General features: G+C 43.2%; 1 protein-coding gene across 1 annotated transcript in view; it reads right to left on the reverse strand.

The window, feature by feature from the left end:
* Positions 1-7,207: 7,207 nt before the first annotated feature.
* The window catches only part of Ndc80 (NDC80 kinetochore complex component), a 33,757-nt gene continuing 17,106 nt past the window's right edge, over positions 7,208-23,858 (reverse strand). Inside the window, exons 11-17 of the mRNA XM_021149345.1 lie at positions 21,157-21,362; positions 19,876-20,028; positions 17,407-17,496; positions 12,838-12,930; positions 11,601-11,731; positions 10,602-10,704; positions 7,208-7,456 (exon numbers count right to left, since the gene is read on the reverse strand). Coding sequence (XP_021005004.1) covers positions 7,319-7,456; positions 10,602-10,704; positions 11,601-11,731; positions 12,838-12,930; positions 17,407-17,496; positions 19,876-20,028; positions 21,157-21,362 — 914 coding nt within the window. The 3' untranslated portion in view covers positions 7,208-7,318. The remainder of the gene's footprint in view (positions 7,457-10,601; positions 10,705-11,600; positions 11,732-12,837; positions 12,931-17,406; positions 17,497-19,875; positions 20,029-21,156; positions 21,363-23,858) is intronic.

A 23,858-nucleotide genomic window follows, 5' to 3' on the forward strand; every position in this document is an offset into this window, starting at 1 on the left:
GTGTGTGTGTGTGTGTGCGTGTGCGTGTGCGTGTGTGTGTGTGTGTGCGCGCGTGCAAAATGTTCAAATATATGAGCCTTTGGGGGCAGGCTCATTTTCATTCAAAACATCACACCCATCTTATGGGTGTTGGGAATCAAACAGGGTTTCAATCATGCCAGGCAAGTACTCTATAACTAGGCTAACCCCTATCCCCTAGTCCCTGTCTTTGCCATGGATGGGAATTCTCTTCTAGACATCCCATCTGTAGTTCTTAGTCTATGATTCACCTTCCAATAACCCCGCAGGTTGTGAGTTTCTGGACTTGTTTTGTTTTTGTTAAGATTTATTTATTTATTTTATGTATATGAGTACACCATTGCTCTCTTCAGACACACCAGAAGAGGGCATCAGATCCCATTACAGATGGTTGTGAGCCACCATATGGTTGCTGGGGATTGAACTCTGGACCTCTGGAAGAGCAGTCGGTGCTCTTAACTGCTGAGCCATCTCTCCAGCCCCTTGGACTTGTTTTATCTATGACTTGCTCCCACCCCCTACTCCCTGTTTGGCCCCTTCCATCCCTGTGTCATCTGGTATGCCAGGATTCACCATTTCCCCTTCTCTTCAGTCAACTCCAGGTCTAGCCTAACTCAATTCAACATCTTTTCCTGATCTCCTGAAAATTAAACATTCAAGAGAACACTTTTCTGCATTTCTTTCATGATGGAAAGAATGAAGGGGGGGCGGGGGGGAGAAACGATCTGGAATTCTTTACCTGTCTTCTAACCTTGAACTTACTCCTGAACGCCGTGTGGCAGAAGCCAAGTCACCTCATGATAAAAACAGTAGGAAGGCACCGGGTATAGCCTACATGGCCATTGTCACTCTAGTGACATACTTCCACCAACTAGGTGTCACCTAAAGCTTCTATCACCTCCCACACAGCACCATCAGCTGGGGACCAAGCATTCAACACATGAACCCATAAGGGGACATTTCACATTCAAAGCTGATGCACTCCAAAGATGCTGAATAAATCAGGTTTGGTGTTATATGCCTGTGATCCCAGCAGTCTGGAGAAGGAGGTAGGAGGCAGTTCAGGGTCTGAGTGTACTACGAGAAGATACTTTTCTACTTGTGACGCTGAAAGGTAAAGACACCGTAACCATGGTAACCCTTATAGAGAAAAACATTTAATTGGGCCTGGCTGAGTTTCAGAGGTTGAGTCTATTATCATCAGGACAGGAAGCATGACAGCATCCAGGCAGATGTGGCGCTGGAAAAGGAACTGACAGTTCTACAACTTGATCTCCACAAAGCAGAAGTAGACTGTCTGCCACACTGGGTGTAGCTTGGACATAGGAAACCTCAAAGCCTACCCCCAGAGTGACACACTTCCTCCAACAAGGCCATACCTACTCCCACAAGGCCATGCCTGCTGATAGTGCCACTCCCTGTGGGCCAAGCATTCAAACACATGAGTCTACGGGGGCTGTACCTATTCAAATCGCCACAGTAATAAAGGATTTGTTTTCCTAATAAAGGATTCGTTCATCCCCTCTGGTAGCACACTGCTGTTTGAGTCTTTTGTGTGCATGTTTGTGTTCATGCACGTGTGTGCAGGCACATGGAGGTCAGAGGCCCACTGTAGGTATCTTCCTTTATCTCTCTTCATCGTATTTTCTGAAACAGGATTTCTCCTGGATCTGGAGCTCACAGATGAGCTATGTGGGCTAGCCAGTCAGCTCCAGGATCCACTTGTCTGTCCAAACTCCCAGCACTGGGGTTAGAGATACCCCACCATGCCTGGGTGCTATGGATCTGAACTCAGGTCGTCGTGCCTACACAACAAACATTTTACACACCTGCTTAATCTCCTGTGGTTTGTATCTTCTTGATTTGTTTTGATTTTTTTTGTCTTTTTTTGTTGTTGTTTTTTGTTTGTTTGTTTGTTTGTTTTGCTTTTTGAGATAGGGTCTCACTATATAGTCCAGGCTGGAACTGGGGGATATCCTCCTGTACCAGCCTTTGGGGTGCTGGAATCACAGATATGTATAACTGGTTATATTCTTTTTAAAGACAGAGAACCCCCAACGTTCTCCAAGATGACCTTGTTTTTTTAAAAAAAAAAAAAGTTTTATTTTTGTGTGTATGAATGTTTGCACTGCATTTATGTAAGTGTACCATGTGTGCACAGTGCCTGTGGAGCCCTAAAGTCGGTGTCAGATCCCGTGGAACTGCAGTTACAGATGGTTGTGAGTCACCATGGGAAGGCTGTGAACTGAACCAGAGTTCTCTGCAAGAGGAGCCAGTGCCCTTAACCAGTGAGCTCTCTCTCCAGCCCCATGAGGGGGCCTCTTTGGCTCCTGAACAGGCTGTTCTCCTTTCTCAGGAGAGATCACCTTACTCTTCCCCTTCCCTCAATGAGCCGTTACAGGCTACTTTCTCTAGTTGTATTTTAAGCCTGCTAGGCTCTAGTGGGTGAAGTGGCTAGCTTTAAAGCTTATCTCTCTCTTTCATTCTGAGGCTGGAGAGTTTATGAAGGATAAGCAGGATTACAGTCTTTCACAGAGCATTGGCACATCCTGTTCTCCACCCACCCACTCACCCAACCACCCATCCACCCACCGGCCCACACACTCAGCCATTTTACCAGCCCACATTTAATCTTGTCTTCCTGTCCCACGACACCATACCCTGGGTTAGCGTAATGTTCCTTGGCGACATGAGAGCTAAAGTTGCATAACCTTTAGTTTCTTTTGCTTTGTTCATGTCACCATTTTGCTCAATTCAGCTTCTTGGACAAGGGTTTGATTTCTAGGATACTTGGCGGAACTGCTTTGCTCCTTCCACTGTTACGTGGGTTCTGGAGATCAAACTCAGGTTACCAGACCTGGAGAGCAGCGCCTTTGACCCACTGAACCAGCTCACTAGCCCTGAGGCCTAACTAAAGTATTTACCTAAGACTGAGAAGCAGAAAAGCTGCTCTAAGTTCTCTGGGATTCAGGTCATTTACCCTCAGTCTAAATTCTCCCCAGGCCGCCTTTGCATACACACACACACACACACACATGTGTAAGTGTAAGACAGGACCCCAAGCTGGCCTCAAACTTCAGATCTTGGCTACCTTAGCCTCCCAAATTCTGGGATGACAAGCATGTTGTATCACTCCCAGACTTTAAGACTTTTTTTTTTTTTTNAAGATTTATTTATTATATGTAAGTACACTGTAGCTGTCTTCAGACACTCCAGAAGAGGGCGCCAGATCTCGTTACGGATGGTTGTGAGCCACCATGTGGTTGCTGGGATTTGAACTCTGGACCTTCGGAAGAGCAGTCGGGTGCTCTTACCCACTGAGCCATCTCACCAGCCCGACTTTAAGACTTTTATCCTAGAGAAGTTTAATTTTAATTTTTATTTTTTACTTTCTTTTATTTCTTCTGTGGATACATTTTAAAAAGTAGAATACTTAGTCCCAGCTACTTGGAGACTGAAATGGAAAGCTGAAATCACTAAACTTGAGACCAGCATGGACAGTATAGGGCAACTCCAGCTCAGAGAGAAAACAAAAAAGCTGGGCATATCTATCTATCTATCTATCTATCTATCTATCTATCTATCTATCTATTGCTTAGAATCTATAATCTAAGCTCATAGGAGGTTGAGACAGGAAGTCATCCATGAGTTGCCAGACCAATTCCTCAAAAACAAACCAACAGGGCTGAAGAGATGGCTCCAGGGGACCCAGATTTGATTCACAGCACGGGTAAAGTGGCTAAAAACCATTTTCAATTCCAAGGATCCAATATCCTCTGGTCTCTGTGGACATAGGCATGTATGTGGGTCAGACATACATGCAGGCAAAAAGTTATACACATTAATAATAATAATACACAACTAATCCAAGCAAGCCCAAGTGTTAAATCTAGCAGCAGAGAGCCATACCATGACTGTAAATTCCATAAATTCCATAAATGGTATTTATTCTAGGGATGTTATGTTTTTCTGACAGAACTTCAAACTGAATTCAGGGTCTAGGGAAGTGCTTATCCACTGAGTGACAGCCCCAGGCAGAGAAAGTGTTCATATGGAAATATTTAGAAAAAAGTCACAACCCATGTCCTAGGATCCCTACAAGTTATTTGATAAAATTTAACCATCAGCCGGGCATGGTGGCACACACCTTTGATCCCAGCACTCTGGAGGCAGAGGCAGGTGGATTTCTGAGTTCAAGGCTAGCCTGGTCTACAAAGTGAGTTCCAGGACAGCCAGGGCTACACAGAGAAACCCTGTCTCGAAAAACCAAAAATAAATAAATAAATAAGTAAATAAATAAATAAATGATAAAATTTAACCATCAAGCCGGGTATGGTGGTTTATGCCTTTAATTCCAGCACTCGGGAGGCAGAGGCAGATAGATCTCCCTCTGTGAATTTCAGGCCAGCCTGGTCTACAAAGAGAGTTTCAGAACAAGCAGAGCTGTTAAACAAAGAAACCTTGTCTCCAAAAATCAAACAAACCAAAAACAAACAAAAAAAACCAAACCAAACCAAACCAAACCAAAAAACAATAAGGAAAAAGGGTACTTTTGAAACTTGTTAAATGTTAAGCCATAGCAAAAGCTGTTATTCTCATTTCTTAATCTATGTACGTGGAACTTTGTGCCTGTGGCTCAGGGACTCTTTAGCCCTAGATAATTAGTGATGAGGAGTGATGGTTTACTGTCTTTCTGCCCTGTGCCTCCCTTTTCCCTTTAGTTCTGACCAGGTCTCATGATCCTTTTACATCAGTTGCCAGAAGGGTGGGTCATGCACTACCATGCCCGGTTTCTTTCTCTTTTAATTAATGTTTTGCTTTTTTGGAGCTGGTAATAGCTGTCTTGCCTAGCATCTAACAGGCTTTGAGATTGGTCTCCATAACACATAATTTGGACATGGAGACAAACTGTAATCGCATACTTGGAAGGTAGAAGTGGGAGGGTTAGAAGTTCAAGGCCATCCTCAGCTATGTGGGGAGTTTGAGGCCAACCTGGGCTAGACGTTGCTGTTAACCTGCTATGTACCTCCGGGTGGGCAGGACAGCCAGACCTTCAGCTCTCAACATCTTCAGTGAGTGCTGTGGACCAGCATCCCTTGCTGACTTCAGGGCTGCACGTTTGCTTTAACAGATTTGCTCCCTCTCCCCCCTCAGTTCTGGGATCAAATCCAAAGGCTGTGTGACAGGCTAGACAAGTACTCTGGCACTAGCCTACCCTTGCCACACCACTACCATGTATTACAGGAGATTAGTATCAACTTCAGGGTTCTTCTTCTTCTTCTTCTTCTTCTTCTTCTTCTTCTTCTTCTTCTTCTTCTTCTTCTTCTTCTTCTTCTTCTTTTTGGTTTTTCGAGACAGAGTTTTTCTGTATAGCTCTGGCTGTCCTGGAACTCACTTTGTAGACCAGGCTGGTCTCGAACTCAGAAATCTGCCTGCCTCTGCTTCCCAAGTGCTGGGATTAAAGGCGTGCACCACCACGTCGGCTTTTCTTCTTCTTTAAACATTCTTTTTAGCCACCATACTTTATGTGTAACAATGTTACACATAGTAAGTAACTGTAATAGAATTAATTGACATCTCAAGATTTTACATTGTTCACTGACCTTCCCTCAGAGAAGGGACAACCTGTTGAATCAAGTCCTGGCTTTGTGAGGGTGGAAGAAGCATCATGGAGTCAGTTTGCTACCAAATCCCCTGTTGTCACTGTCTCAGGCCAGTGCTGCTCTGCGGCTCAGTGAGCAGCCTAAGTTCGGCCGTTTTGGTAGGCAGTCCTTGCTACACGGCTTGCACAGGACTTGTTTCTAACGTCACGGCCACGTTGATGCCCTAAACACGGGTCATGCTTAACTTGAACTGGCACTGAGTCTTTCAGTGCCTCTTCCTGGCACATTTTCTTATTAACACTGATTTCAGATTTTTGCCTACACTTCCGTGTGTCCACTTAGCTGTCTGAAGATAACTATCTCAAGTGTAATTTTCTGTTTGTGTCATGTGATGCAGATTCTCGTTGTGTTTTGTGAGGCAGACTTATGTGATGTTTTGCTGAGACACGACCTGTGGGAGGACACGTGATGTTTGGAGAGAGAGTATAAATAGTATTCAATGGACAGTGACAGGGCTCTTGCATAGCTAGCCTTGCAACGCTTCATTGGTCTTACATCTTGGCTGAACTTCACTTCATTGAGAGGCGTGGCAGAGAACTTCTCAAGACATTCCAGCTGGTCCTGGTGGTTCCTGCTGACTCTGAGGAGGCCTGGCAGTTTCTGTTGGATTGCACCCCTGCTAATGATTTGTGTTTGGTATCCTGACAAATGGAGATTGGAATTAACCCCAAGGAACTACTTCTAAACAGGTCCACATCCCCCTGTCCTATTTACCATTTTCTCTCCCCTACATTTGGATGGTGGGCTAGAAGGGGAGTCAAAGTGTTTAAAAACTCTTATTAATTTTTCTCCCTTTTTTTTTTTTTTTTAAATCTGAGCCTACAACTGTCCTTTGTTTATTCTTGGGTGCTAGGGGTTGAATCTACAACTTTGAAAATGCTAGGCAAGTTCTCTACCTGGGCTACATCCCCAGCGCAAGAACTTTTAAAAGTAGGCAATCTTTAAACAGTCGGAAATATTTTATTAAAGGACTGTGCATGTCTCCTCTAGTGCCCTGCCCCGAGCTTATATAAAAGGCACATAACTGACATGGGGGGACTTTGTGGTAAAATTGCCTCCCTTAAGTTGCCCAAGGCCCTTCAGCAGTGTAGCTGTTTGTGAGTTGTTCTGTGGATGGGACCCTTCATGGGATAACTGCCTGTAAGTGATCCAGGGGATTTCCTGGTGGTGTAGCTGCCTTGGTTCAGTTTTGATCCTGCAAGGAACCCGGATGGACTTCCTGATTCATCTGGATCTGGATGGAATCCTCTTGTCGTTACCTGTTCCATGTGGGTGAAAGGGACGCTTCTTCCCATCCCCCAGGAAGAGACACCTAACAGGGAACCCGAGAGCCAACACCTCTGGCTTTGCAGGCTGAGTAGCCTCTGCTGCATACTGTTAACTGCCAACATGGCAGGAAAAGACTTGTAGGCAGGGAGTGGGTGTGGTCTAACACGGTTCATTGAGTTTGCTGACTCCCAGTTTAGCCCATGCCCTGCATTTTCTCATCACGTCAGAGGTGAGTCACAGAAACAGGAGGGGACACCCACACTTTACAAGTACACTTTATTAACTGTCTGATATGTCTAAAAGGTCAATTTACAATGTTATCATAATTTGGGGGTAAAATACTATATCTATGAAAGATTAGTTTATCTTCACTTGTCGGGAGCCTTAAGTTGGGCAGCATTTCTCTTATACTTCTCTGCCATCTCCCTGATGTTTTCCAGGAGATCCTCAGACATGAATTCTTCATGCTCTCTGTCAGCTTTAGCATTCTCCTCTTCAAGATGTTTCTAGTGGAAACAATGCACAGTTTTTAATGCACGAACACAAATTTGTTTCAACTGTGATATTTACATATAAGAATGGCATTTATAGGGGCTGGAGAGATGGCTTAGCAGTTGTTAAGAGCACTGACTGGCTCTTCCAAAGGTCCTGAGTTCAAATCCCACAACCACACGGTGGCTCACAACCATATATAATGAGATCAGATGCCCTCTTCTGGTGTGTCTGAAAACAGCTACAGTGTACTTAAATATAGGAAAAAAAAAAAAAAGAATGCCATTTATAAATGTAAAAAGAACCAGCTCAGTTAGATGACATAGTAGGTGACTGTCATCTCAGCACCTGAGAGGTGGAGGCAGGAGGATCACAGTTCAATACTAGTCTGGGCTGCCAAGCAAGACCATCTCAAATGAAAAAAAAAAGGGGGGGGGGGAGATTCACGTCTGGCCACCAGCTCTGTGATTCCCTGTGCACAGAGGTCTGGCTAGTAGAACAAGTCTAGTAGTCCAGATTCTAAGTGGCACATCTGGAAGTGGGAACTGCAAGGCTGAGGGAAACAAAGACAGAGAGTAGGCCCTGCAGAATATCCAGAAGACTGCTCTTTTAGGGGGTGATGGCCACCAGCCTGCAGCAAACCACCACAGCTAGAGAAGATAGGCTCACTGACTTGCCCCTGACTGTGGACGGGCCATACCTAACAGGCAGATAACGACAGGTTGGGTGGAGACGGAGATAATGGAAATCATCATGGAAGAGATGGGAGAAGTAAGGAGAAAACTTAGGGAGCTAGAATTGAGAAATTGTCTAGGTACTGTTACTGGGGAAAAACTCTACTCGCTACGACTGTCATGATTTCTGCCTTAGGTCTTAACTTCGGCCATTTTCCATGAGATTCAGACTGCGATTCACACCTGACATGCCCTTGCTGATCTGACTGTGGTGAGCCTTGTGTTATTTCCATGTGCCAGGAGGGGCTTGTGTTGCCAGCTTCTAATTGGAGATTTGCCTACCCACTCAGTATAAGCGTCTATTATTAACAGTACAGTGTTGCCATCTGCATGGAAGAATGTAAATAAAGCAACTAAAGAGCAAAAATAAAACTTATGTTCACATGTATTCCATTGTCTTTATTTCCGTTTGCCCTTTTTTTTTTTCTCTTTTTCTGAGACAGGGTTTATGTAGTCCTGGCTGTCCTCAAACCCACAAAGATCTGTCTCCTCTGCCTCCTCTCTGCTGGGCTTAAAGACAGGCATGCAGTACTCCCGCCAGGCCGCATTCCATTTTCTTAATTGTATTTTCCCTTGCTTCTCCAGAGAGGAGAGAACCATTTGCCTAATTGATGTGCCTTTAAAGCTGCCAATCTTCTCAGAGCTCTGTGTGTATTTAGAGTTATGCAGTCATTTCTGCAGATGTTCTGGTGAATAGACAGCACATACAAGAACAGTCTCCTGAGAATACAATCTCCAACAAAACCCGGGTTTGTATAAGGACATTGTAATGTGTTCACAACCAGCCCAGCTGCCTTGTGATGCAAATCTCAGAATGTAACCCATCATTGTATATAACTGTATATGCAACATATAACTGTATTGGTGGATTGGGATTCAGTTTTAAGTTTCATATTTACTGCATGTATTTATGATTGTGGTTAAGATTTTATTTATTTTGAGTAGTTTGTGTATATGAGAGCTGTATCTGCATGTATACCTACATGCATGCCAGAAGAGGGCATCAGATCATAGATGGTTGTGAGCTGGGAATCAAACTCAGGACCTCTGGCAGAGCAGACAGTGCTCTTGCTAGCTGAGCCATGTCTCCAGCCCTTTGTTTTGTTTTGAGACAGGGTTTCTCTGTGTAGCCCTGACTGTCCTGGAACTCACTTTGAAGACCAGGATGGCCTCGAACTCATAAATCTGCCTGCCTCTGCCTCCCAAGTGCTGGGATTAAAGGTGTGCGCCACCACCGCACGGCTTAGCCCATTGTTTTTTAAGATGGAGGTTTTTCTGTGTGTAGCCCCGACTCTCCTGAAACTCAAACTTGTAGACCAGGATGGCCTCAAATTCAAAGATCTACCTCTATCTGTCTCTGAGTGCTGAGACTAAAGGCTTATTATTATTTGCTTGTAATTTGTATGCAGCCCAGGGTGGCCTGGAAGTCATGTCAGTCCTGTTGCTGCAGGTTCTGGAGTGTTAGGATTAATACCAGGCCCACTGCTTGCTTGGCATCTCACAGTTTGCTCATGGTGATTTGTGTTTTGGAGACAGTGTCTCCCTCTGGAGTTCAAGCTGGTCTTAAACCTGCAGTCCTTCTGGCTGGGCCTACCTGGTTTTTGGATTATAAGCCTGTGCCATTAATTATGCGTAGCCTTAAGCTAAAGATCTTGACATCCCAAGCACTGGAATTACAGAGTGTGCTACTATGTTGGCTAAGAACTCCTTAATTTTAATTAAGTTGAATTTATAAAAATTTTCTTTTTGCACCTAATTTAAGCACATTTTATAACCACTGAGTTGTAAAGACAGTCTCATAGTCTAGCCTCACCTGATGCTCACAGCCCATTCGGCTCTTGGCTCTGAGAGGCAGGATCTGCCCTCAGGGAGCGGTTTGTCTCCCTCAGATTGATCCTTCAGCACTCCCTTCTCTCGTTCCAATGCCACTTCAGTGCTCATGCATCTACTCTGGACTCTGAGACAGGCTGGCCCTTAACTAACAGCAACTCTCCAGCCTTAGCTTCCTAAATGCTGGGATTACAGGCAGGGGCATCCATGCCTGACCAACTCCTCTTCCCTCCGCTGTGTGTGTAAACGTGCCAAAACATTTTATAACGTATACAAGAGACCTCTTAGAACCCTGCCACACCAATACACAAGATCCTTGCCGGGCGTGGTGTTGCACGCCTTTGATCCCAGCACTCAGGAGGCAGAGGCAGGCGGATTTCTGAGTTTGAGGCCAGCCTGGTCTACAGAGTGAGTTCCAGGACAGCCAGGGCTACACAGAGAAACCCTGTCTCGAAAAACCAAAAAAAAAAAAAAAAAAACCCAAGATCCTTCTAATAAATTACTAGTTCTCATGAAACTAAGAATTGTAATTTAGTTCCTATAGAAACAAACTATAAAATGTCTCATAGAATTCAGTAAACACCTCCACCCTCACCTCCAAAGACCCTACATGTGTGGCGACCATCTCCAAAAGACGTTGTAAGTTGTTTTCCACCTTTCTTCTTTCTTCAGTTGTGGTCTTCACAGTTAGCTGGTATCTATAGAATTAAAATTTAAAAAAACAAAGGGACAACTGTTGCTTAATGTCTAAGAATAAATGAATAAATCAGCACAGCCTAGAAACCTGAGGGAAATGCACATTGACTTGCACTGTCCCTTTCCCCTGAGAAATAGTTCCTGAACGTAAAAAACCATACCTGGTAGAATCCATGCAAACGCCATATACAGGCATGCCAGCTGCTTTAGGTCATTGTGTGCATGTGTGGTCTGTGGTCAGCTGCCCTGGCACTGAAACCTTCTATCCCATTTCTACCTGTCAGCTCGTGTGAGGCTATGACACCTGGCTTTGAGGCCTCTTCAGTTGAAGAGTTCCATATTTACTGTATTGCTTATGGATTTCTTAACAATTTAAGAAGGTGTGTCAGGCCGGGTGTGGTGGTGCACGCCTTTAATCCCAGCACTAGGGAGGCAGAGGCGGGCGGATTTCTGAGTTCGAGGCTAGCCTGGTCTACAAAGTGAGTTCCAGAATAGCCAGGGCTATAAAGAAAAACCCTGTCTCGAAAAACCAAAAAAAAAAAAAAATGAAGGTGTGTCAGCTGGGCACAATGGAGCACGTCGTTAGTCAAAAAGGCAGGTGGATCTCTGTGAATTCAAGGCCAGCCTGCTCTACTTAAATTCTTCAAATCTCCTCATTCTTTATATCCCAAATGGCTTTATAATAGGAATTAAAGAAAAAAAATTTAGTTTTTCTTTTTTCCCCGCCTGCTTTGTTTTGATTTCGAGGCAGGGTTTCTCTGTGTAACAGCTGTGGCTAGCAGACCAGGTTTGGCCTTGAACTCACAGTGATCCACCTTTCTTTCTTTGCCTCCCAAGTACTACCCCTAAAGGCGTGTGCCATGGCACCTGAAATCAGACCTTGGTGAGGTGAACTTACTCCCGCTGGACGGCGTCCAACTCATCCATGGCCTCGCTGAGGCCATCGTTCACCCCGCTCTCCAGGAGGTGCTTGTGTTTCTCCAGGGACTCAAGCTCAGTGGCACTCTTCTTGTCTTTTTCCTCAGCTTCCTACAGGAGAAAACGATTTTCCTTGATATCCATATTCTATTTGCTCCAGGTGTACTAAAAAGTGTAAAGCATTTCAAAAACAATGTTGTATCATTTGTATTCCCAAGATGCTGCCTGCCTGCCTTAGCTGTCCCCCTGGGGAATGCTGTATTGTAAACACAAACGTGCCCTTTCCAAGTGGTCTCTGGGTAGCCACTCATTCAACAGTGTTCCAAGTCTAATTTATAGAAAACCTGGTATTTTGATTAAAATTTTACACACAAGCATTAACTATGTATAGCAAAAAGCAGTCCCAATCTCAGATTCCCAGGTTTGTGAAGATGAAGTGTATGGATTCATAAATTCTTTCCTTCAAGCATCTCGAAGAATAAACTTATACTTTCATGGAAGAAGCATGATAAATGTAAAAATGACCAAATATCTCATATTTCCTGTACAGATCAGATTTGTTTTATATTTTCTAAAACTTTCCCATTACTCAAAAGCAAACAAACAAGCAAAAACCCAACCCATCCTATATAACCTAGGACAAGGCACAGCTTTGCATTCTCTTGTCATAACTAACAATGGCACAGCTGGAAGTTATCGTTAAATTGTGTAAGTGCCAATGAACAGAACATCTCTTAAAACCTGTCTGATAAAATGCAGTGTCGGCCAGCACAGTGCTAGCCGGTCCTATACCTTACCCGCCTTCTGGGGCTCGTACAGTAGTCAGGAATTTAGTCAGGACAGTCAGTCTGCCAAGGTCCCTGATGGACGATTACTTATGTAAAGCACATGACTGGGGCCCATTCTTAAGGGGTACTTAGCACCAACTCAATACAAATACACAAGAGAGTAGACTTTTACTATTTATTCAGACATGGTCTTGCTATGTATGTGTAGCCCAGGTGGGTCTCAAGCCTGTGACAATCCTCCCATCAGAGTCCCCTAAATATTGAGATTATAGGTACAACGACACCATGGGTGGCATTTTGAAGACTGCCCCTCAGTGTATGTGTGCCATCATATCCACCTAAGATTTCAGAGTGACGTCAGAGAGTGTGCACGGACCATCAGACATGACAGAGCCTTGGCTGAGATGAACAACCTGGTCAGGATCCTACCTTCACTGCTTGCTGGTAAAGGTCATCCAGCTTTTGGATCTCTTCCTTCAGCATCTTCACAGTGTTCTTGCTTTCCGTTTTCATGGTGTTCAGCTTGGGGATAAAACCTTGGTTGAAAAATCACAACTAACACAAAACACCAAATTCTCTTTAACATAAAAACTGTAGGGGGCAGGTGAGATGGCTAAGCGGGTAAGAGCACTGACTGCTCTTCCAAAGGTCCTTAGTTCAAATCCCAGCAACCACATGGTGGCTCACAACCATCCGTAACGAGATCTGACGCCCTCTTCTGGTGTGTCTGAAGACAGCTACAGTGTACTTACATATAATAAATAAACATTTTTTTTAATTGTATATTTTTTTATACAGAGTATTTGTTTATTTACTGTGTATAGGACTGTATCGCCAGCATGTAAGTCTGTGTACCATGTGTGTGCTGGTGCCCACTAAAGAAAGAAGAAGGCATCAGATCCCTTGAGGCTGGAGTTAACAGACTGTTGTAAGCTGCTACATAGGTGTTGGGAATCAAGCCTGGGCCCTTCCCAAAAGTAACAAAGGCTCTTAACCGCTGAGCCAACTCTGTAGCCCTAGTTTTTCTTTTAAAGAATTTCATTTTTAAAAAAGATTCTATTTTATGTAATAAGTGTTTTACCTTCATGTATGCATGTATGTGTACCATGTGCATGCCTGGTGTCCATGGGGTCCCTGGAACTAGAGCTATAAGTCGTTGTGAGCTGCTATCTGGGTGCTGGCAATTGAACCTGGGTCCTCTGCAAGAACAGCAAGTGCTCTTAATCACTGAGCCATCTTTCTAGCTCCAGTGGCTACATAGTATTTTTTAACACAGATGTCAAAACTCACATTAGGATAAAGACCACTTCTTTTACAGATGCTGTTGAGAAAACTGTAGAAAAAAAATGAAACCAAGTCCTGAGTCTCACCCTAAATGAAACTTTGAAAATGGACCAAAAACTTGCTGGAACTGCTAGGGAAGACGCGTCAACTGTGTTCTCCATCAATAACCCTCTGATGCAGAGGCAGGAAGTGCTGAAAGGACTGCAGTAGGAAATAACTCCAAGGACTGACAAATGGGTTACAAAAAGTTCTAAAAAACCAATCAGACAAAACACACGACAGCAGAAACAACCCTGCAACTGAAGAGACAGCACACAGAATGAGAACTCCTTGCCAACTATGTATCAGCTAGGCGTCTACTATGTAAGAAACAACAGTGACCACCACATCCAAATGTATATGAGGTAGCAAAGGGAACAGGTAGTTCTTCAAGGATGAACCAAATGGCTAGTGATATCTGATGAAGGGTCCGACATCCTCAGCCACCAGGGAAAGGCAAATTCAAAGTGATTTGTGGTTCCACCTTACCTGCTCAGAATGACTTTCAGCGAGAAAGGACAACACATGCTGTCAGGGACTTGGGGAAAGAGGAACCCTAGTGAGAATGTAATTGTTGCAGTTACTATGGAAATCAGCATGATGCTTTGTCAAAACTACAACAGGGTAGGCAGATGGCTCAGTGGTTAGAGTGCTGGCTGCTCTACAGAGGACCTGGGTTTGGTTCCTAGTGCCCACACAGTGGCTCACAACCATCTATAACTCTACTTCCAGGGAATCTCACATCCTCTTCTGGTCTCCATAGGTACCAGGCATATATATGGTGTACATACATGCATACAGGAACAATACTCACACACATAAAAATAAAAGTGAAAAAAAAAAAACCTTTGAGAACTACAACCAGAAGTCTCATATGATCTGGCTATTTCACCCAAGAGACACTAAGTCCTACCACAGATATACTTTGGCATTCATGTTTGCTACTGCATTATTCTGCATTATTCAAATAGCTGGGAAATGCTGTCATTCTAGATGTCTATCCACAAAAATGACAGACAAGTAAAATGTTGTATATGTATGCAATATAACTTTATTCATCTGTATTAGATAAAACCATGGGACTGGAGAGATGGCTCAGTGGTTAAGAGCACTTGTGGTTCTTTCAGAGGTCCAGAATGTGATTCCCAACACCAACACCAGATGGTTCACAACCGCCCGTAACACCAGCTTCAGGAGGGTCAGACATCTCTCATCTCTATGGGCACCCGCACTCACATGCATACTTAAAAGTTAAGGCGAGGGCCCGAAGCCTGCAGGTTAGAGACTCTCCTGTGCTGAGCAAGACCCTGTCTTAAATAAGACAAACGTATCTGCTAAGTACATTTCAGGGGTAATTACTGAGCTTTTGTGTCTGTCAGTGATTGGTTTAATCTTTTCCGTGATGACCTTTAGGTTGTTGTATACGGTCATAGTAACCCCGTGGTCATTATGTTTATGCTCCGCTAATTCTCAAGTCCTAAAGTCATCTGGTCTTTAATGTTTGAAAACACTGTAAAATTTGTAAAATAATTTGTTAATGAAATCCTTTTTGAGAGCCAATTCTTTTTCTGGTTACTCATTTTTACTTTTCATTTGGAGTCAACTTTGAGATTTTTACTATTTATGCCGTAATCCATCCTTCCAGTTTTCTAATTTTTCAAGACCGGTTTATGTTATAAAAGCCAGGCCGGTCTTGAACTTGCTATGTTGAACTCAAGATTCTCCTGCTTCAGCTTTCAGAGTGCTGGGATTACCGGCATGCACCGCTGGGTCTAGCTCATCAGTTATTATTTACATAACTTATGTATATGGGTATGCTATAAGCATGTTTGTATCATGTGCACACAGTGCTCAAGGAGGCCAGAAGAGGGTGTCAGATCTACCGGGACAGGAGTTACTGATGGCTGTGAGCTGCTATGTGGAAGTCCTCTTGAAGAACAACAAATACTTGTAACTGCTGGGCCATCTCTCCAGCCCCTGGACCGTCTGTCTGACCGCCTGACTGCCAGCTGTCTGTCTGTCTATCTGGAATATCTATCTATCTACCTACCTACCTATCTGGAATATACAATATGTAATTATTATGTAGAATTACTTTATGTATATAAATGCCTTTCTTGCATGTAGGTGTGTCATGTAGTCATGAAAATCAGAAGAACTGGAGCCAAAGGCTGTGAGCCACTGTGTAGGTGCTAGCAATTAAACTCAGGCCATTTGCAGGAGCAACCAGTGTTCTTAAACACATCTTTAGCTAAATATATGAATACACACATGCACACGCACACACAGTTTCTTTTAATTATTTTGAGTCATGAGCTCATGTAGCCCAGGCTGGCTTTGAACTTCCTATGTAGTAGCCCAGGGTAGTCTTCAATACTAGATTCTCTGACTTTAAAGCCAGCATTACAAGTATTCACCGTGGTATTCAGGTTTAACCCACCAAATTTTTTTTAAAAAACAAAACATTGATTATTGTTTATATTGTGTTTTCTCATAATTTAAACTAACTAACTTTATTTCTAACCACAGTGCATGTTTCATTTTTAAATTTCCTATCTTTCAATTTTGTGACATAGGGTCTTACTCTGTGGCCCAGCCTGGCCTGGAACTCTGGCCTCTGCATTCAAAGTGCAGGGACTGCAGGTACAAGGGAACGCTCTATTCTGGGGATGAAACCAGGGCTGCAGGCTCATGCTAAGGAATTATTTATCACAAGGCCATGTCTGCAGGCCACAATGTCAGATTCCATGGAGACTGTTAACATTGAAAACAGCTCTCTGTGGATCACTTGGATAGCTACTTATGAAACTTCACAGTTGCCGGGCGTGGTGGCGCACGCCTTTGATCCCAGCACTCAGGAGGCAGAGGCAGGCGGATTTCTGAGTTCGAGGCCAGCGTGGTCTACAGAGTGAGTTCCAGGACAGCCAGGGCTACACAGAGAAACCCTGTCTCGAAAATCCAAAAAAAATAAAAGAAATGTCACAGTTTATTTATAGATTAATAAAGGAACTTCCTGTTTTGAGATAGTCTTGGCTAGAACAGTTCCTAAAGAACTACATTAGCCAGGGCTTCATTCGTTGCTTTGAATTACTGAATACAGTAGCCTCAGTGTCTCAGAGCTACAGAAGGCATCATGTCTCAGGTGTTTGAGAGCAGAAACCCCTGTCAGTCCTCGTCCCCAGCCTCCTGAGGGCCAGGGTGGCACGCTTGTGATACCATACCCAACAGAAAACTATCCTAAAACACCCACAGGCATTTGGCTCATTCCAAGATGTTACAGTCCTGGCTGACTAACTCCTAAGCATTAATAGCACATAAGAAGCCGGCCTCAACTCCACCTGAATATAAAAAGGACACGGTTGTATCAAGAAGCAAGTGAAGAGAGCTGAGTTTATTCCACTTTATCATGGTGGTAAATAAAGACTCAACTTAGTTCTTTTATATGTACCAGTCAAGATTAGCACCAACTTTCATTTTTCATAATTTTAATTAAAATTGATGGGAGGCAGAGGCAGATGAATCTGAGTTCGAGGCCAGCCTGGTCTACAGAGGGAGTTCCAGGACAGCCAGGACTACACAGAGAACCCTTGCCTTGAAAATCAATTTAAATGGTTATTGCACAGAAACCCCACATCACACGCAGTGTTCCGCTCTCGTCACCCGTGCCACACTTACTTGTTCTAAAGTATCCTCCAGATGCCTCTTTTTATTCAGAGCTTTGTTAATTTCTTCTTCGCTTTCATTCAAGAGTTCTTTGAGAGGAGCCTAGAAAATACATCAAATGGGCGAGGAGATATCCGATTATAAACTTCTCCCATGAAGCTTGTCTAGATTACGATGTAAGTCAGTTTTGGGGAAATAAAATAAAGCCACGATATTTTAAATCTAATATATATAACATACCAATGAGGAGAAAATACCTTTGGTAGTTTTGAAGGTAAGGTTTAGAGGAAAAAAAGCATGTCTCAACCTTCATCCTCCCACAGGATGGGAGTATGTGCCCCAATGCCTGACACTTGTCTGTGTGTTGTGTGTCTGCATGTATGCACACATGACTGCGGGTACCTGCTGAGGCCACACCTATTGGGTCTCCCTGGAGCTGGATTATAGGTTATGAGTTGACTGGTGTGGGTGCCGGGTCTTCTCTAAGAGCAGTCAGTACACTCCGTTAACTACAAGTCATCTCTCCAGCCCATTTCTCTTAATACCTTGCAAAGACTTAGTCTCATAATTCTGGTAGGATTTCGATTTGACTTCTAATCTACTGATTTTATTTCCACACTATACTTCATTGATTTTCATTGTACTTTTTTAAAATTGAGAATACCTACTTTAAAATGATAACTGAACTTAGTGAATTTAGTATACTTACAGTGTTATATAAATGTCATTTGTACTTTTAAACTATGTTATGACTTCAAAAAGAAAATGCCACAGGCCATTATGTATCAAGCAAATCTCTTCAAGTTACTGTGGGCTTCTAATTTTGACCGGCTCCTTTTGTTGGTGCTGTGCATCAAACCCAAGCCCTTCTAAAATAAGCATGGGCTCTACCACTGAACAGAACCCAGCTCCTGGAGGAACAAGCAGGTGTGAATTAGTTGCTGCAGGTGCTGGACGTTGAATCTGGGATCTCTGTAAAGGCCATGTACACTCAAACCACTGACCCATCTCTCCAGCATGTCATGTCCACTTTAAAAATATTTCTAGAGATGACAGTAATTTCTCTCCCTTTCTCAGCATATTCTTTGTACCTGAATAATCTTTTACAAGACTACTTGACCCAGGTAATTATTTATTGCTGTGGCAATATCAAACCATTCAAGGCAGTGGCGAATGAAGGCTGCCTGGCACCGTGGCTGCTGACAGAAATCCATGTACCCAGTTTGACAACGAATGGCTTCCAGACCAGTTAGCAACTGAACATTTACTGACTGAATGTAAATCCAAACTGAGTATACTGCTGTAACCCTTTCATCCCAGCATCTCGGAGCTTGGGGCTAGTCTAATCTAAACAGGGAGTTCCAGGACAGCCAGAGCTACACAGCGAATCCTGAAGTGAATGCTACATGGGGAGAAGCTGAGTGCTGTGGCCGCGCCTGCAGCTCCAGCACTCAGGAAGCTGGGAGAGAAGCACTGTCGTGAGTTGAGACCTGGCTGGGGATTCACAGAAACACTACTGAAAAGCGAGTGGGAGTGGGAGGGGGTGGGATCTAGCTGGCTTGACATAAGCGATGTCTGTTCATGAATAAACCGCCATTTCTAAGGAGGCAGGGCTCTGCTTGGGTATTTTATCTCCAGGACACAGCTGGTCGTCAACATAGTTTGTACACAACAGATTCGTGGCTGATGAATAATTCTCCCATCCAAGTACCAACCAGAGCTGACCCTGCTTAGCTTCTGATTAGATGAGATCAGCAGTTTCAGGGTGGCTTAGCCATAGACTAGATGAACAGTTCTCAAGGGAAAAATGCATAGCCTTTGACTCGACATTTTTTAATTCAAAAGCTAAGTATTTCAAAGGTGGCATTTTAGTACTGACAATAAGACTATAACATGGATAATTTAAACATTGTAATATAGCAATAAATTTTTTTTCTTCTCAAAATTATCTCCTTGGTCATTTCAAAATTAGGCATTTCTTGTTGATTACTGACATTTCTTTTTCTTTTCTGTTTTTGACTTAAAAAAAAATCTATTATACTTTATGCCTTCATGTGTGTGGTTGTACCTAGAACTTTTCCCACAGATGTACCGCAAATATTTCACCTCTCAAGATCTCACCCACCCCTCTTCAGTCTTCTGGCCAGAGGGAAGAGCTGTTTACCAACCTGAAGGACTTCCAGGGAAGCACTCACTTGCCATTTGCTAGCACTGCTCTCCCAAGAGGGGCGAGAGGGAACTTGGGAACAAAGGTTACCTCAGACTGTCACACTACAGTCGTGATACCTGTTTTACTTGCAGTCAGCTTTCCTTGTGGACAGTTGGATGAAGTAAAGTGGGCACAGAGGACAAGGCTTTCTAAGTTCAAAGGCTACCTGTGAGGCAAGAATTCTGCTACTCAAAAGAAAGGGAGAGCAGCCAGTGTCTCGGTCCTGAGTCTGTTCTAGATCGTGGAGAGACTCAATTGAAACACATACTTACATACACTTGAGTCCTGTATTTGACAAGGCAGTTGGCACCCGCCTCAGGATTAAACTTGATTTCAAAGTCGTAACCTTTGGAATTCTCAGCACCTTTGGGGATAAGCTTTAATTTTCTAGCCAACTTGTGGTACTCAGCCAGCTGCGCTTCAATCTGGTAAAGAGAACACAACAGAAAGTTACCGTGAAGCCACCTAATGCGTGGTGGTGAGCAGCACACCACTGTCCCTTCATTAACTCCGTGTCATTTAGAGCAAGTCCAGGCTTGGCTCTCAACTACAATCTACCTTCTCAAAACTAGTTAGAAATATGGAATAAAGTGAAGACTTGACAATATGTAAACCACTTTAATCACCAAAAATAAACAAAACAAGATAATTTACATTTCAAAGTGTTAACTCTGTTGAAGATATTTTAGTAGTTCATATTTCTTCAATGTTCTAGAACTGAGTTGCGTTGCTGGGAAGGTAGTCTTTCTTCTGATTCACTGATGCTGCTCTCGGCGTCCCAGCACACTAGGCTTTTTCACACGGCTGGACTTGGTCCCTTCCTAGGCCACCGCTTACCTACTTCCTACATTTTTCCCCTTTCAGCTTATTCATGCAAATAAATCGCTTATTCTTCTTAGCTTCATAGACTCAATGTTTACTCCGTCCAGAGATTTATAACCTTCCCTTTCTTACAGAGCATTGAGAGATAAGGTTCCCTGAAATAACTCACTAGAGATTCACTGACATAGTCCGTTTCTAAAGAAGCAAGTGGAGGCTATGGAAGGTTAGATGATGCAGACTACACGTGCAGACAGTGGCAAATTGCAGGTTAAAGCTCAATCAGTGCTGACCAAATTCTAGGTTCAAAGCCTTTAGGTGCCGCCTCCTTTTCTCTGTTCTTACGGATTGAACGTGGTACCCCAAGCATGCTGAGCTTGGGCTCCATCACTGACAAACACCCCTGTTAGTTCTTACCGATGTGTATATGTACAAGGCTAGAGCTTGCCCCCAAGGGTCAGGAAGATAAGGGGATATAGGTAACAACTTAAACTCAACGGCTTGCTCACGCAATGCTACAATTACCAACATGATTTCCTCCACCCCCAGTTTCCTGGTTCATTATCAGAAAACTGAGTTTACCTTAAATTTGACTGACATGTATGAGTGTTTTACTTGTGAAAAAAATGTTAGCACCAGAAAAATTGATCAGTCTATCCCGAGTTCATCTTGGTTACACAGACCTGTCCTGCGGTCACCTGTGCTGAGGTTGCTGAGAGTGTGGTATAACTCACCGCCTCTTTGCCTCTGGCGTATTTTAATTCCTCATTCCACATCTGTTGCTGTTCAGCTTCCAGGTCTTTGGTTAATTTATTAATAGTCTGCTGCAATTCATTTTTCTCATGATTTATTCTCTCAATGTCAGCGACTGAATACTTCTGGTTATCAACGATACTCTGTAGCCGAGTGTTTTCCTGTTTAACTGTTTCACATTCTTGTTCTGCATTGGAAGAAACAGAAATGTCAACTTTCCTTATTCTCTACAAAGAAACTGATGGCGTCATTTCAAATGGCTGACGTTTAACTATCTGTTTTATACACATACACCCTTTCTTTTGGATAACTGATCCTACTTCACTGAGGATATAAGCCAATGCAACTAAAGTTTTATGTTAACTTCTTCCACACTGGCCTTACTACAGCTTCAGAAAGAACGATATGACAAAAAGGCCTATCCAAGGTTACACTTAAAACTTGACTCTATTAATGCTCATTTTTTTTTAAAGATTTATTTATTTATTTATTATATGTAAGTACACTGTAGCTGTCTTCAGACACTCCAGAAGAGGGAGTCAGATCTTGTTACAGATGGTTGTGAGCCACCATGTGGTTGCTGGGATTTGAACTCCGGACCTTCGGAAGAGCAGTCGGGTGCTCTTACCCACTGAGCCATCTCACCAGCCCAATGTTCATTTTTAAATGCCTCTAATACTCATACAAATTCTTTGGATTATTAAGAAGTGTGGTAAATGAAGAAAATATCTAATTAAAAAAAAAAAAGAAATGTGGTCTTTACAGTATAATTGGTAAGCTCTACCTGTGAGTTGGTTTACATAACTTTAGGTATATGTGACACATCTGCACAAAAGCATGATATATGTAGAGAATTTAAATATGTCCTAATCATTTGTAGTCACAAATGGCTTTAAGTAATCAGGGAAGCTAAAATATTTAGAGAATGAAAACAAATGACAGATGAAGCATTATTCTTTGTTCAACTTACAGCTTTTGGGAAAAAATATTCTGATAAGATTAAGACATGGAAGGGGCTAACATGATGTGGTTGGTAAAGTGCCTATGTGAGAAACTGCAGTTTCAGGAAAACTGTAGATCTCCATAGATTTTCTTTAAAACTGCAGTTGGCGGGCTCTATGATTTTAGGCAACCTCTCTTTGTTTCTAGTGTCACAGAAGTTAGCAAGCAATCTGTGTCATAGCATTTCCCAAAGCTTAACTAACGTTGCTTATGTGCCCTGAGCAGATGTTACAGAGACCCAGGACACACAGGAGGCTCCTTAGCTGTGCTTCTGACTTTACAGGATGGTGCATGTGTGGGTTTCCATTATCTCAGCTGCTGACTTGCTTAGATGGGACTGACAGAGGATAAGACATCAAGAACCCTGCTGATTAGGGCCAGTAAGACAGCTCAGCCAGTAGACACTCGATGTGCAAGCCTGGATTTCTAGAACCTAATGAACTCAGCAAGAACTGTCATTTTACCTTCAAGTATACCCTATGGTATATTCTCACACATACGACACATACATGCTAAATTACCAAATTACCAAAAAGGAATCTAGCTTATAATATGAAACAACATACTCATGTAGAATATACTATGATATACTGTATACATATAAGAACATACAAGGTCATATTCAGAAGACCTCTGTTCTTCAATAGCCTGTCTATTGGCTTCAGAAGCCTTGTACTCAAACCAGGCAGGAACAGAAGTGCACACCTATAACCCTAGTGCTTGGGACATGAGTTGAGGCCAACTTGGGTTGCTCAGCAAACCCCTGTCTAAAACCAAAAAAGTTATGTACTGAAAATGAGTCACAGTGGGTAAGCAAGGCCACACCTCTCTGGGACATGTCAATAGCACCTTATCTGGAAAAACAGTCTTTGTAGGTGGATCTGAGACATAATCCAGGTGAGACAACCCTGGATTATGCAGGTGTGCCTTCAATATCATCATCGGTGTCTCCGTGAGACGGAGGCAAAGGGAGAGCTCATGCAGATATGAAGAAGACATAGGGGCCAGAGAGTAGCTCAGAAGGTTGAAGCACTTATCACTTTTGCAGAGGCCCAGGTTCAGAACCCAGAACCTACTTGGATGGTTTATAACCACCCACAACTCCAGTTCCAGCAGATCTGACACTTCTTATCTGAAGGCACCAAGGACACAGTAGTGCACTTAGATACAAGCATGAGAAACACTCATAAAATTAAAAAAAAGCCAGGCGTGGTGGCTCACGCCTTTAATCCCAGCACTCAGGAGGCAGAGGCAGGCAGATTTCTGAGTTGAGGCCAGCCTGGTCTACAAAGTGAGTTCCAGGACAGCCAGGGCTATGCAGAGAAACCCTATCTCGAAAAAACCCAAACAAACAAACAAACAAACAAACCCCAATAAATAAATAAATAAAATAGGAGGAGGAGGAGGAGGAAGAAGAGGAAGAGGACTGAAGGGCATGGTGGTAATTTATAATTGTAGCTGAGGCAGCAGAATTTTGAGTTTGAGGCAAGCTTGGGCTATGTATTAAAGACCTCTGGAGGCTGAGGCAAAAGGATCGTAATTCAAAGGCAGTGTGGGATACAAAGACAGTCTTAAACAGGGGAGAGGAAGAGGAAACAGAGTGGAGGCAATGGAAAGACAGAGGCAGAGACTAGGAGTGATCTGGACACAAACTCAGGAATGCTGTCAGCCTCAGAATCCG

Source organism: Mus caroli, chromosome 17, assembly GCF_900094665.2.
Source record: "Mus caroli chromosome 17, CAROLI_EIJ_v1.1, whole genome shotgun sequence".
NCBI lineage: Eukaryota > Metazoa > Chordata > Mammalia > Rodentia > Muridae > Mus > Mus caroli.